Source organism: Pholis gunnellus (assembly GCF_910591455.1).
Source record: "Pholis gunnellus genome assembly, chromosome: 20".
NCBI classification, from domain to species: Eukaryota; Metazoa; Chordata; class Actinopteri; order Perciformes; family Pholidae; genus Pholis; species Pholis gunnellus.
In genome coordinates this window covers 11,083,995-11,100,174 of record NC_136547.1, presented here as the reverse complement: position 1 = coordinate 11,100,174, position 16,180 = coordinate 11,083,995, and the positions used below count along the sequence as shown (strand labels likewise).

Here is a 16,180-nt window from a genome sequence, read left to right as displayed (position 1 = left end):
TCTTCTAAATTACTTACATGTTCTGTTTGTTATTAGGGAAGCAAGAGAGAAATAGAGCAAGAAAACAATTTGACCTATATTATAGTGCCGGGAGGAAGAAGTATCTTTTTGATGGTGTTTGTGTGGTGGGGTCTTCACTGATGTTGAACCCTGAGGAACAGGAGGCTACTGACGCTCTCCATCGCAGTCCCATTGATGGTCCTCGCTGTCGCTTCTTGTAGTCCACAACCAGCTCCTTAGTTTAGACATTGAGATGGAGGTTGTTGTCGAGGCACCACAATATGAGGGCCCTGAGCTCCTGTCTGTAGGCTGTCTCGTCGCCGATGGTGGTCGTTTCGTTAGCAAACTTAATGATTTTGTCGGAGCTGTGGTGCGTGAACAGGGAATACAGGAAAGGGCTGAGCATGCGGCCCTGAGGGGCTCCGGTGCTGAGAGTAAGGGTGGAGGATGTGGTGGTGCCGATGTGCACCGGGGTTTGCCCATTATGAAGCTCAGGATCCAGTCACAGAGGGTGGTGTTGAACCCCACGTTTCTGAGCTTGATGACAATCTTTGGAGGGCACGATGGTGTTAAACGCTGAACTATTGTCAATGAACAGCATTCTCACATATGTGTTTCCAGGTGGGAGAGGGCAGTGTGGGAGACGAGGGTGATGGAGTCATCCACAGATCTATTTCACCTGCAAATTGAAGTGGGTCCAGTGAGTCAGGGATGAAGGAGGTGATGAAGGTGTTGACTATCCGCTCGAAGCACTTCATGATGATGGAGGTGGGTGGTAGTGGGCGGTGGTTGTTCAGGCAGAGGGCTTTGGTCGTTTTGGGACACGTGGGGACTACAGACTGGAGCTGTGAGAGCTTGAAAATGTCTGTGAGGACATCTGCCAGTTGATCTGCACACACCTTGAGAGCTTGACCAAGGATGCCATCAGGTCCAGGTGCTTTCCGCGGGGTAATCCTTTTGAAATATGAACACACGTTTTCCCTGGATATAGCTAGTGAGCAGAGGTCCTGGGCCTTTTGTACTTCCTCAGCCAGAACTCTTGTAAAGTAGATAAAGCAACACAAAGTGTTTGATCAATAACCAAAAATAGTACTAACACGTTCTTCAAAGTATGTTCCTGCAACTGCAAACATAAACCGTGAATACAATTGCAATTTATCTTTTCTTGAAATGTGGGTTCCTGTGAAGACATTCTGTGTTGTTTACTTGCAGAATTCCCATAATGAGATTCAAGTGATATTGGTGCCGGATTGCTCTGCATTGCAGGAAAGATATGAGATAGTTGGGTAATCTAAACAGGCAATGCAGCTTTTCCCTCTTAGATAGCGATGAACATCTCAACCTCACGGACAGAACACAGTAATGGATGGGAATATCTACCATCTGTTCGAAAGTGGAGGGAAATATGATCCTATGAATATATATTCCAAATCACAATCTGCCGAGCAAAAAGTACATTAATGATGTTTTCTGAATGTCGTAGAGATGCACTGCTGCTCATGATTTGACGCTGGGAGTTTAATAAGCAGTTGTACTTTGCTGACTCAAATAGAGGTTTGGTCAGCACAGTGTTTGAATTGTAAATTATTTTCCACAATTAAGAGACCTATTTTGTTTCTATGGGAAGCATAACATTGAACCTCTTTGCTATTTTATGTTGTACTTACATATAACATAAATATGACATTGTATATTATAGTCTATTGAACACAGTATATTGGTTTGGTAATGATGTGAAAACTGCAATCAACCTTAGTTTTCTAATATTCTTGTATATTTCTAAAATAATAAACATCCAATTAAAAAATGTGTTCTCAGCATGATTTTGTTTAATGCTGAAGGTCTCATTTGAATTCCACATGCAAGGATTGTTAAACAGTTTATCAAAGCATAGTTTATTTGTGATATTTCTTTGTCACTGAGATGCAACAGGAATAATGTTACAACTGGACCTTAAGCCATAGTGCTGCAAACTTCTCTTCAAAAGTATTTGTGGAAAATGGATTAGTTAGAGACCCCAATGTAACCGCTAAGTAGAAGAGCCAAAGCTTTGACAGGCGCCTCTGGTTGTAATTAGTATTATTACTGTTTTCTGGCTTGCTTTCATATTGTGGCGGCGCTATCAGGGAGAAACCAACCAATGAGCCGGGGATTCAGCCACACGATGGCGAACAAGCATGAGAGGATGTGGAACGAGTGTATTTGAAAATGTATTTCTCAATCTCAGAGCGATATTTCAACCAGAGACAAAGGGAGTAAGTGACCCATGAACCCTACAAATCATCCAGGCCAAGTGTAACTCTTCACTAATGGCTTGGACTCTTTGGCCCCTTTTGAATGCTGGGGTCTCATTAGCAAACCAGCAGAGGCTACCACAAAGGCCATTACTTTGGTCAGACCATTCTGTGTAGCCTTCACGCTATTAAGCCTGATACATAAGGGGGCCTAGCAGAGAGAGATAAGAATTTCATTGCATTACTGAGTCCATTATGTGCCGCTGGGGAGTAAAGCATTAAAGTTTGTGGTCTGATTAAATTTAGTGCTGCTCAGCTGAAGAGGCAATTAGTGTATACAACACACCTCCATCCCCGATTCTGTGGCGCAGGTGGCCCTTAGAATAAAACCACTAGCATATGCATAATTGATTACAGTGTCTGTATTAGTCTCTGTTATGCCATTTTGTATTTGTCATGCACAGTCTGCAAAAATACATCTATATTGTGCTCTGTGGGTAATTGCAGTCACGAGAAAGTAATTTATTTTAAGCCGGGTGACGGCAGCAGAAAGATGGGAGCAATTTGTAGAGCTGGCAACCATTTCAAGTGTGAATTACTGTGAAAGCAGAGTCACTCCAAGCTATAGGGGGCTTTGCGGCATCAGAAATTATTATTAAAAATGCAATCTTCCACATATCCACACATACACATATGTGACACCAAAATGCAATGCTTCCAGGAAATGGGGCATTTGCAGAGACGGGCCTATTTTCATTTGTCCAAATATTCATGCTATTCCGGCTGCTTCAATAATTTCTCTGCAAGCATCATCACCACATATCTGAAATTTAATTGAACTGGAATTTCATTTCGAGCAATGTAATGAGACCTTGCGGGATGTAGTAATCCGGAGAAAGTAACATTATTTTGATCTGAATTGAATATCGCTGCCGTTTGATCCTCATTCGGTACCCACAATAGACATAAAATGGATTCGAGGATGAAGGACATGAAAGGCTACCTTTCTGGGCAGCTTGTATTGCATCATGTTGGCTGGGATGAGAAACAGACAAAGAACGTGCACGGTATGTTAAGAAAAGCCTTAAGCTCTGGCTACTGTTTGTGTTGAAGGTAATGTAGGTTGTTGCGATCAGCGGCTTGGATTTTGTTTGATTTTAATCCACCCATTGTCTCAACATGTGCGTCTTCACTAATGGTTCTTGCTTATTCCCATTCTAAAGAACACTGGGAGCCTCCGTGGCGAACACTTACACAATTCATTAGACTTCTCACTTTGTATTATGCTTTGCTTTAATCAGCTGAGGCAGTCTGAGTGAGGGCACTGGTGCAGAATGCTAATGCAGTACACAGTAATTAAATTATAGGGCTGTTGTAATAATGCACCATCGAAGTAGTGGCCCTACTGAAGATTCAAAGTTTGCTGTTGAGAGGAATTTGTAGTATTTCCTAACATAGCAGTTAAACCAGGTTCATGTTTGTGTTTCTTTAAGCTACAATGTGATGCTTTTTGCATGTAGACCGGTTGGAGCCTACTTTATGGTACCTATAATGCTTCCAACTGCAATATTCATGGGTGGGAACAATAACAAAATATAAGCCTTGAGTGTAATACCTTTTTCTATTACAATATGCAAAAGTTTTATATATTTTATTTTAGAAAGAAAGGACAGATGTCTCGGTACCAGGAGACCATTGTGACATTGGGATTCAAAGAGAAAAAAGAACTGCTGCCTGTCTGCAAAACAGAGCTGCTGAAGTGAACAGTGTCTGTGTAATATCTGTCAGTCAGTCACATCCAGTAAACGGGGTCCTCTCGCTCCCCACGGAGCCCTGTCAGTCACCAACACAACAGCTCTGTCTTTTTACAGGAGACCTTTGATCCCGAGGTCCTTTTCAATCTGTTCCTGCCACCTATCATCTTCCATGGAGCTTACACCCTGAATCAGGTGAGACTGCTGTCCTGACATGCCTCACTGTAGGGGACAACGACATCATCAAAGGACTGCTCCTTTTGTATGTGTGCTTCGTCAGTTCAATAAAAGCACTGCCTGTCAGCGTGTGCTGCTGTTGGTTACATGGAATTTGAGTAAATGTGTTGCATACTGTTGAGCTGCTTGTTTGATGTTACTGATTGGTGTTCATTCAAATTTCTGTTCTAGAAACGATTCATTGGGAATCTTGGATCTGTTTTGACCTTTGCGTTTTTGGGAACCATAATCAGCTGTATGACTATAGGGTAAGCATTTTCTTTTTTTCATTCACGCAAATGAACACGTCAAAAATACATTAACACACACAGAGTTAAGGTGCACAGAAGTAAGAGAGTGGCCGAGATAATGGATATCACAACATATCCTGCAGAGTAGCTTTTTACAGAGCTCCACAGTGCTTAATCTAAAATAAATAAATGGCCAGTGTGTGGCCTTTCGGGGGCTCTATTACAATAAATATAATATAATAATTATAGCTATGTTTGCATTGGTGTATAATCACTAACAATCGTGTTTTAGTTAGCTTAAAACAAGCTATTTATATCTACATAGGGAGTGGGTCCTCCGCCATGTTGCGCCGCCATGTTTCGGACAAACCAAACATGATTTTTCCCTAACCAATCACGAGAGACCAACGCATTTTAAGTTAACTGGTAATGTGTCGCCATGACAAGAAGAACTTTGTGCCGGTGTTTTAAGAGTTAAAAGAGAACAGAACTAGCCTCAGGGGATATTGAGAAGACAAGCAGTATATATTGGAAATGATTCAGTTGATCAAGGGGGTCATATCAAATTCAAAACTATTAGTTTATATGCTGGAAGAGAGGCCATTGAGTGAATGATTCAGAGATGCCGAGGTTATTCTCCCATATAGATCTGGCATCTATTGTGTAAATGTTTAATTTGATACTAATTGTCATAGTATAATGTTTCTGCAGTTGACATACAATACATAAAAACAATGTCACTTATTATTTATACAAAGAGGTAAACTGTACAAAGATTTCATGAAGATCTTTCGGCAGCTGTGTCATCACATCTGCAATTAAGTCAAATTCTCTGCAGCTGTGAGTAGCTTCTCTATTTGCTTGCTGCATTGTATTGAGGTACAATGGGCCTTTGTCGTAGTAGGAAAAGCACATGTGTAACCTTAACATTAATTACTGCTCTGCTCAAGTTTCCCGGTGAGGTATAGTAGTGAGCCAGCATGCACAATAGCAACTGAACTGAATGGAACGGAATGGAACTGAATGGCAACAATGAAATAGAGCCATTATTAAGGCTATTAATAACAACGGTGCCTTTTCTATTATAATCAGTCTGCTATGAACAGTTCTGTAGTGTGCACCAACAGCACACTTGAGATGATCAAATAATCGAAACCTGCTGAGCATTAGTGTGTAGAATGGAACTGGGTTGCTATTCTGGCCTCACAACACTAGATGGCACCCTCACACTTTGGAGGAAATCAGTTGTTTCTCTTGTATTAATTTGCTGCACACAAAGACTATGTGAAAAACTCACAACTCCAGTTGTTGTTTTCCTGTTATAACTTCAGGATCCACTTTGATCAGAAAAACAGACTTCAATTTAATGAAGCCCTTTCAAAGGATTAAAATGGTATATATTTTTTCCCCTTCTGGCATTTTGGAGATACAAGGTTTTCACTTAAAACACACACACACACACACACACACACACACACACACACACACACACACAAAATACTATTTCACCCACAGAAATATAGATTCAGTGGCCACTTTATTAGGCCCACCGGTACAATCGAATTAAATCCAATAACATTGTTCTGCCGTAAAGTCAACTTTTACTCTATGGGGGGTCATAGAGGTCTCCAATTAGATTTTATGTTTTTACTATTGAGGTTACAGTAAGTGATGGTGTTGTACTAGACTGCATCATATTGAGAGATGTCTCTAATATTCTGGCCCCCTTCATGTATGCAAATGTTATTTGTGATATAGGCTGACTTCGTAAAATGACACCTTTTAACTATGACCTCAATAACAAACATGATTACATTTACAAATTTCTGACAGTGTCACCAAAAACTAAAAATACATATAATGGCAGGACCTCTATTGTGTTGGACTTACCGAATAAAACCTATTAAAGTGGCTTCTGTGTGTTTAAATAGTTCTTCCCCCTGTATATAAAATAGATAACATGTCAATATGTTCCCATACTCTGATACTTTTAAAGCTGCTGCTGGGTTGAACGGTTACTTGGTGTGTGTGTGTGTGTGTGTTGTTTAATTATTCATGCTGTTTTTTCCACTGTAGTATAATTATTTTGTTGTTAACTTATTCACAATGTTTTATATCCATGGGAAAGGCTCATGCCCTCTAGATATTATAGCCTGCAGGCTTCTCCAACCTGCTGAAACCCAGTGTAAAAGATGTTGTCTTTCCTCGCTTCCCTCCCTCTTTTCTTCCATACATTAGTCCTTTTCCTTTCCCAGGATCGGCCTATGACAAACTCTCACCAATTCCCTCGGGACGTTTGACATGTTGGGTCACGTGTACATTCTTTGATGCTAAGGGACCAGACCTGACCAATCCTGTTGCTTGTTAGTGAGTCTGCCATATCCCATGGGGAAAACAGAGTCTCATGGGAGTGAGTGAACCTTAATGACTCCACTGACAAAGTACATCCACTTCCTCTCATTCTCTCTCGTGTCCGCCTGTCTCACTGTCTCTTACTGCCGCTGTATCTCTCCCTCTCTCTCTCACACTCACTCACTCACACAATGTACGGCATTACCACAACTTCAAATCTCCCTTAAAGATAGATGAATAAGACAGCTTAGTCGCTCAACCTGAGGACACTACTTTAAATATCGGCCTTGGGGACAGAGAACAAGCTGGCAAACTGATTATTATGGGATGCTTCACAGTAACAGGATTAGTTCTTAACACACTTCATTTACCAGTCGAGAGCTGGACCACAGTGTTGAATGCAGAATGTTAGCAAGTTTTTGCTCTAAGTGCAGTATTTTCATAAGGGAGAGCATACAGTGGTGCATTCTGGGACGGTTGGATTGTACATTATTACATTACATTATGTCAATCATTTAGCTGACGCTTTTATCCAAAGCGAGTTACAATTCAGATGCTATCATACCGTAGGCACAGCTACAGGAGCAATTTTTGGGGTTAAGTGTCTTGCTCAAGGACACATCGACATGTGACACACATCGGAGCCAGGGTTTTGAACCACCAACCCTCTAATTGAAAGACGGCCCTGCTCTCCACTCAGCCACAATCGCCAACTGTAGATTTGTAGATTTGTTTTATTGTCAGGCCAGAGCCCAGAGCAAATAAAATCACCGCTTCGGTTTTTATTTCTGTCACAATGCCCTTCACAAACTCTCCTCATGGTTTTTAGTCTTCCGGGTGATTCTGTGCTCATAAAGCACACATACTCATAATTCTGGTGTCCTTTTATTATGTCTGAGTGTGTATAATACTGAAAATGGGGTAGCTGCTGAGATGAGATGTCTAACAGAACTAGTTGACGTGTGTGTGTGTGTGTGTGTGTGTGTGTGTGTGTGTGTGTGTGTGTGTGTGTGTGTGTATATTATGTAGTTGAGTGTAGATTATAATGGAGGGTCATGTAGATCCATATACACTCATATTGCAGTAAATGGGGTAGAATGTAATGCTGCCCTGCAGACTCACAGCTTTGTGTGTCCACCTGCGTTAAGCAGCCGCTGCCTGGAAACGGGTCAACTCACCTGCTGGTAGCATCTGGCCCCATTACCCACACTACTCTAGGGGAAGCCCTGCTGCGGTTAGAGGGATGACTGATAGGCCTGCTCTGTCTGGCGCTCCCTGATGACCTCGCTGTGTGTCCTTCTGTCTGTTTGTCCTCTGTCCCAGGGCCTGCGTCTACGGCTTCACCAGACTGATGGTGCTGTTGGGCCAAGCAGCAGATGGAGACTTCTTCCTCACCGATTGCCTCCTGTTTGGTGCCATTATGTCGGCCACTGACCCAGGTAGCTGGCCTTATAAACAAACTCTCATTACTTCGAGTAGCAACATTGATTTCCTGGTTTTTATACAGATGTAAACTTCACTGCACAATTCTATTACTTTACAACACAAGTAAAAATATGTTTGGCACTTGCTCACAGTGAATGTGTAACAGACACATCACAGGGATCTGCCTGAGTTTAACGCATACAAATGAGTGGAAGTCTAATAAAAAAGAATAAAAAAATAAATATCAAAGACGTTTAAAGTGTTAAGCCTGTTCAAGCGTCTTCTGGTGTTTGATTTGGTCCTGTGGATTCATGCAGTTCTCCTCAGTATCAGAAAACATATGATATGTCAACCCTTTTAATACACACACATCTCTACCTAAGTGAAATACCCTTCTTGCTTTATAGCCATCCTTTTCGCTGTCTACATATCTTTGCACAGAGATAAATAACGTGGATTGATGCATGCACAAAGTCACAATGCCCTAGCAGACGATGTAACTGCTTTAAATTCGGTGCACCTTTTTCCTTAGTAATAATCTGTGTTCTTCAAGAGGAGTCAAGTGGGATGTCATAAGGCATCCCGCGACGCTGCGGCAGTGGTAATGTTAATGTCCTCATTTGCCGATGAATTATTTATGCCAATAGGTGGTTGATCTGGTTGAGTGTCAAAGAGGAGCCGTAGATGATGGTGCAGCTGTCAGTTCCGACGTTATTTTCCCATGCCACGATGTGCTCTCCCCCTGTCGGCCCCGGCGCCCTCTTCACTTTGATTAGAATCACACTGCAACGCATCGATGGCCTAAACACAAACACCCATTGGCTTCCTCTATCTCGAGCTGTCCAAATATAGCGCCGGCTTTCTGATTTTCTGAAAGGGGCCAAAGCAAAGGAACACTCCAGAAATAGGCACAGACTTACTTTCACACACATGCATACACACAGTCACAATGACTCTCAGAACAATTGAGGAATAATTCATATTTGTTTTTCTTAATGTCATAACCCTTGTGTGACAGCTCTCTGGTTGTGTGGATGACTCATTGTGTGAGTGCAACGATTTCACGTATCAACTGAAATGTTGTAGATCTTGAGAACAGTGTGAAAGTCATCACGGGCTCGCAGCTGTGAGTAAAGCCAAATGTATTTGTCACTTTGCTCGTACTGGACTATGGAATATAACAGAGATATTTAATAGGCCAGGCTCTCATTGCAGCTGTAATGAATCTACGATAGCTTCCTCCGAGAGCAACAGATAGCGATGGTAGTTCGGCATATGGGGATGTTTCCATCGCCCGTAATATCATTTGTTATGATAAAGATAATATTTTTTATAATCAATATCTTTAAATGTGACTATTTCATCCTCAATATTATATGTTTGGCAGTGTGGAAGATTATTTCAAGCAGTATCTAAACCATTATGTAGGGAGATGTATAGTATATATATTTAATGCTATTGTCTTAGGCGGGTGAGGTGGCACTGGGGGGGATTCGGATTCATACTTTTCTCAAATACTGGCTATGGCCCTTGTGGTTGGGAGACTCTTAAGTTAATGTCAGTGTGAGTCTGTGGCCCCTACATGAGCGAGGGATAGACTCCAGCTCCTGCTGACAATTCAAAAGATTAAGCTGGTAGAGAAAACTTGTGAAAACATTTCTAGTAATAACAACAGCAGATCTAAAGGTAGATGCAGCTGTAAACAGCACCTGTATGTTACCATTTCTTTTGCAGTGTTTTACATTCTCTTGTAAGAGTTGGACAGAAGCTACCTGAGCAACTAGATTGTATTAATCAGTTTGAGACAGTAGAGACGACCTTTTAAGTCTGTAATATCCCTATTGATATTCTTTTGAAAACATGTAATTGTTAGGAGGCATAAATATCCCTAGCATTTACTTAATTGTTCATTCCAGCATGCAACTATTGATTTTAAATTGGTGGTTTTATACAAGCCCCCAAAGCTCTGTAGCCATGAAACCTGTTGTTTTCAGCCTCAGAATAAGACACATGGTTCAAGTCACACTGTAGAACGCCTGCTGCACTGCATCCTCTAGCATCAGGGATGGTTACAAAAGGTCAGTGAAACCCTCACTTAACTTCTCAAAGGATTTTTTGGGAGTGGGGTGGGAGCCTCTGTAGTTTTTCTCTTTCATCTTTGAGCTTCTATTTATTTCCTTCTTCAGGAGTTCTCTTGACATGGACACTGCACATACATATTTCTCTTAGTATTTCAGAGCTGGAAATGATGCCAGAGCTGGAAATGACTTGTTTACGTCTTCAGTCCCCGGCCAGATGTTAACAGCAACTTAAATGCAGTTATACATAGTTATACAAAAACAGTTATATGTAAATGTGCATGTGACATACCAAGGAACTACTGAGAGGAAGCAAAACCAAACTGGCAAACTACTAATTATAAAGTGCTGTTTAAGTTTAACGGGCTTTCAAACGGCAAGGAATGCAGTCTTGTGACCCCTGTTTGTCATCTTGTCTATGCCTACAAAATTGAGCAATTCTTACGCGGAGTTGGGGCGATTGTAGTAATTCCCTGTTGACTGTTACGGCTTCCCTAATGCATCACTTTCAGTATTATAGCTGCCTAATTTGGTCAAATCGGCGAGCAAATCCCGTGCCCTCTGATTGATATGGCCATGAGCTTTGCCTCTGCTAAACCTCTGCAGCAGGGTAATGTGACCTAATGAGGCTTCCGTTGGACCCTTTCAACTGTATTATGTCTGAAATAATTGCCTACTTCTCTCCACCTTATGGTGTTGCTGTGGAAACTGATGAACACTTGACAGCTGTGGGACGGGGTTGCCATGACAACACAGCTAACCCGTCCTCGCGTGCATGCGCGTGTGTGTGTGCGTGTGTGTTTGGGGTGGGCTCTATTTTATTTATTTTTTCCGTCTTGCAGTGTGAGTAGTGCACGACATGCTGTCGTCAGCCAGGCATTATGGGAGCAAGGAGATGGAACGATCCTGACTCCAGGGCCTACCTCCCCCTCTCCAGATAAAGGATTTTCCCCAACCCAGGAGCCTTAAACCTGTCAAAGACCAAAGAGCCAGATCTGTCAAAACAAGTCCTGAGGCTGCTCTCTTGCCACTGCTCTTATTATCAGTCCGGTCGTATACTGGCTGTGATGCTTTCACTGGCCTGGTATTTACTAAAGGGTCAAACGCCGCCATCAGAGCATCACAATCAATCATATCACTAGCTTCTCTGAGACTAATTTATAGGATTCTTTTGGCATCTTAGTCTCAACAGGTGGAAACTGTATCTACCGGGAGCTGTTATTGTTTTGAATATGATATTGTCAGGCCTTCAGAATGGCACCGCTCTGAGTTTCTTTTCCTGTCCATTCCTATATCCTTGTGAACGTGTGTGTGTGTGTTTGTGAGTGTGCATCTTTGTTGTGACATTGTTTTTGTTATTTGTGCCAGTATGTTTTTTTTTTTTCTATCTAGTGTATATTTCTGTCTATCTATATATCCATCTATCTATCCAATGTGGTATATTGCTATCCTAATCTAATGTAATCGTATCTACCGTATCTGTAAACAATGCTGCAGCCAATATCTTGCTGAGGGAGATACTTGAGGTGACGCGAAGTGCTGAGCTGACAGGCATGTCACCTCCCCGTCAATGTCAGTATTGTCCTTGTCACTCAGTGTCACCACCTAGCCGTCCTGCAGTGCCGAGCATGTTGTGTGTGCATGCGCTCATTCGTATGCTCAAGCATCTTCTGCTTACTGTCGGTAAACTCACCGTGGAATTCAGCTCATATTTCTAAGCAGATGCATTATGTTGAGAGGTTCAGCTGCATAAACCAGAGCGTAATACGTTTGTGTTTTTCCCCGCAAATTTGAGTTTCATCATCAATGATCTGATACATTTTATTTCAAGACATGTCGTGAGATGCATTAACTTATAATTATGAAGTAAATGTTGATTGTTGTAATGATGTAATTGCTATAGAATAATGACACCATCGTCGGTTAGATTGGTTCCCCATAAGCCTTAATTTCACTCTGCAATTCTGTCTTCCACCCGGTACAATCTGTACTATCTCGCCGGAAAATTAAGTCTTGATTTACAGCCCGAACCACCGAAGTAACTGTGGAAACGCGAGGCAGCGTGTCCTGTGTTGTTGGTAGTTGCTATGTTCTGTCTATGGCCACTTCAGGATGAAGAATTAGCACAGAATACCTTATTTATACAGCATATGTGTAGACTTTTTTTTATTGATTACCACTTTGAAACTGTTACTGACTAAGTCACAACCTCTGTAAACATAAAATACATAACAAGAAAGTTACTGTAATATTTATTGCAAATTTCACATATGGTGCCAAAGCTTGCAAGCTTCAACATCTTGGCTCATCTGGGTTTAAATCAAAGGCAATTGGACTTTTTGTTATATAGCCTTCCAATGTTCTGCCACTGCTCAAAGAGGTTTCATCAGCTCTACTGATTGGTTGGTGGTTCCCCAGTATTTAACCTCTCTAGAATGATTCTTACTATGTCGTTACATAAGAGTCGAATCCTCTAGAGCAGGGGAATTCAAGTAAATTTCCAAAAGGTCCAGATTGAGAAAATCTCCTTGTGCAAAGGTACAATAATATCTAACTTGCACTATTTAGTGCCATATATATATATATATATATATATATTCACTCAAGAAGTGTAGTGGTAGTAACGTCTCTGTGTAGTAAACAACTGTCAAATCAAATAAAGAAAGTACACATCAATTATATTTTAACAATTATTATTCTCAGTTTTCAAATTTAACAGGATGGGTTATAAATAATACATAGAAATACATGAATAAATGTTCTTCTCATTTCAAGTAAAATAATGTCCGGATTAAAGAATCAATTACATAACAGAAAGCTTTTTAAATGTGCATCTTAAAACAAGTTCATTTTAGAAAAATGAATTTCACTGAATTGCCCTGCAGCTTTAAATTCAGTTCATTCAGGGTGAAGTGATGTCAATCAAAAAAACCACAATTTCTCATCTTCTAACAAGAGAAACATGTGTGCACTTTGTCTGTGGTTATTAAACCACTTGTTTCTGCTCTATTCCTCTCTGGTCACATCATTGTTGAACAGTGAATTCATGTGTTAGGATTCTGATCATTCTGGGCTCTTACGTTTATTTTCTGTGTCTTCATTTCAGATGTGAGTGGGTACGTTGGCTCCATATGAGACATACTGTTTTTAAACTCAGATACACACTTGGAAAATCAGTCCAACTTTCCAGCTCAATCCCGGATTGTACCAGGCATTTGTATTTGTCTCAACGCTGTGATCGTTCGACGTTCATTTACAGAGACACTAAGTTCACTGTGTCTGTGCTGTGTGTAAGTTTAACTGTAAACCTTGAACATTACCATTTATGTGTTCCACTCAATCTTATTCAGTACAAACACACTTACAACTGCAGCTTCTGCCTTTGTAAACATCCTTGTCCACTTAAAGTCATCTTGCAAGAGGCACCTGTGTGAGAAACTGGGGAGGAATTCTTTGTGTTGCTGAGCAGTAAGTGAATCTTACATTATTTAAAACATGGAGCTCTCTGCCAGTTCCCCTACATTAGACTGTAATTGGCTCCTTTTGGATCTTTTAATCAGCTGCAGCATCTTAGCTCTAATCTCCCCTCTTCTCCAACCAGCGTCCTCTCAAGATTCTCAGAATCCTAGTCGTTCTCTCCCTCTATAGTGAAAACTGCAGCAATGCTCCAAGCTAATAAACACACTCCCACATACAGTATATTCATGCTCAGCAAACACGAACACACGAGCAACACAAACACCTGCAGCGCTAACACTAAGTGATTTTATTTAGTTGGATGATTTGGATGATCTGCCGTTCATACTGCCACCAACAAATCGCAGACTGCCGTGTTATGACTACACGGGAAATGTAACCTATAAAGCAAACGGTCACACGTGCAGACTAAGATTTAGCTTATTACATTATTTTTTTGTTCTATTATTTTTCACTTGATGTGTTGATTCATTCTCTGGACTTGAAATACAATTATGTGTCTAATTATGTGTTCCTTTGATTTGTGCTTCTGTGTCGCACACTGTGACTCAGCATGTTCATTCATTCAGTGATGATATAAAAAAGGCCAAACTATTTATTTTAATGATTTGTTTTCTTGTGCACTTGCATGAAAATGTCATCATACACGCAGAGCATCATCAAATTCCAGATATCTTGAGTTTGCTCCTACATTTTCAAATTTGTATATTATTCTTAATGAGTCACTGACAAAGGACAATGGTCAGCTTAGCATTTGGTTCTGTTCTGTTTCCTTTGCCGACACAAATATGGTCTCTTCCAAAGCATTCTGTGTTGTCTTCAGCTTGAGCTGAACAAGTCTTTGCTTGGTTTAGTTACTCTGGCTGTTCCAAGTGTCAAAATCCTCTTTACAGTGCTGTCAGTGTGCTGACATTTTCTGTCAGCTTGTATTGTTACACTGCAACATTAGATCCCCTGGCTTCTCTTGTTTATAGTAGAAGAGGTGATACTCCACCACTTTTGCTGTGTGATTAGCAGAGCAGATCCTGCAGTCTTCAACAGCAGTAACTGTTGTTTTTTTGTTTTTTTTTAGTTGCAGTCCTTGGCCTGTTGTCAGAGCTGCATGTGGACCTGGATCTGCACGCCCTGCTGTTTGGCGAGAGTGTCCTGAATGATGCCGTGGCCATGGTCCTGACACAGTGAGTGTTTTACTTTGGGATTCGTCTTTGCCTTCGGAATGCATTATATTTCTAGGTTTAACTGTGTCTTTTCCAGTTGGCACTATGGGGGTGGATGTGTAGGCGAGTGAAAGCTGGATGGATGCTGCCAGCTTTAAGGAAAGGGTGTGATTGGCAAAACCGCACGAGCGCCTCAGATGCTATGCAGTGGACTGCGTAAGCGAGTTGCCCCTGGCACTGTCGGCATCTCATTAAGGTGCTCAGTGGAGAGACTCACTTCCAGGGTAGAGACACGCGCTCCCAGCTAACGAACTCGGCTAACACAGCTACTGTCAAATTCTGACAAAATACAGCATAAATAAAACCCTAGGAAGCTCAGCGAAGCAGCCATGATGCAGGCATGCCTTGTTCATGCATTTCAATTGCTTCATTCATTTCCCTCGACTTTTCCCCTTTCTCCAGCAGTGCACTTAAATATGCATGTTTGTCCTGCTCACACACTTTGCAGTCATTGTCTGCCATATTTACACATTGCTAGTGAACAAAGCCATTCCAGTTGACGTGCTAACAGATGGCAAGATGGGGAGCAGAGAGATGGAGACGGAGAGAAGCGACAACTCGCACAGGTCCACATTTATGGCGAAGCAGGCAGATGAAAAAAGAAAGATGGAGATGGAAGGGAGATGTCAGGGATAAGATATGTGTCCGTATTTGCATATTGTATACGCAGGGACTGACGCATCACATGTAGAGTACTTTTACACTCTGACATTCCTTTTTCCGATCGCACAAATGGTCCCAGACAGGCAGGCAGATGGAGAGAAAAGAAGGTGATTGCGCAGATTGTTGTGTTCACGCCGTGGCTGCTGTCTCTGTGTACGTTGAAGTGCAGAGGTGGGAGTCTGCACGTCTTCCCGGGCAAACAGTCAGATAGTGCTGTGTTTGTTCCTGGAGTGGCGTGACCGGCCTTCATGCCATCTCCTGTCACTTGACTGGCTCGCTAGCCTGCCGGTCGCCCTGGCTCCACACACAAAGCTTGCCCTTATTAGTGAGCCACGCGGGGCCCTGGCACTGGAATTTTAACAAGCTCCCAGACCAGCTCAACCTTACGCTGATGTGCCCTCTAACAGGCACTAAACTTGCTGCTCCAGCAGCCCTGACCCAGCCACCATTCAGCCAGGTCCTGGGTTGACATCTTGAGATTTCTGACTGGGAGTTAACAGCCTGCAGATGCCT

General features: G+C 41.7%; 1 protein-coding gene across 1 annotated transcript in view; it reads left to right on the top strand.

Moving 5' to 3' along the window:
• Window positions 1-711: 711 nt before the first annotated feature.
• LOC306712050 (sodium/hydrogen exchanger 9-like) overlaps window positions 712-16,180 on the top strand; it is a gene marked incomplete at its 5' end in the record, with an annotated part of 58,022 nt that continues 42,553 nt past the window's right edge. Inside the window, 5 exons of the mRNA XM_079181149.1 lie at window positions 712-768; window positions 4,106-4,183; window positions 7,956-8,041; window positions 8,131-8,246; window positions 14,860-14,965. Of these exons, the coding sequence (XP_079037275.1) occupies window positions 712-768; window positions 4,106-4,183; window positions 7,956-8,041; window positions 8,131-8,246; window positions 14,860-14,965 (443 nt within the window). The remainder of the gene's footprint in view (window positions 769-4,105; window positions 4,184-7,955; window positions 8,042-8,130; window positions 8,247-14,859; window positions 14,966-16,180) is intronic.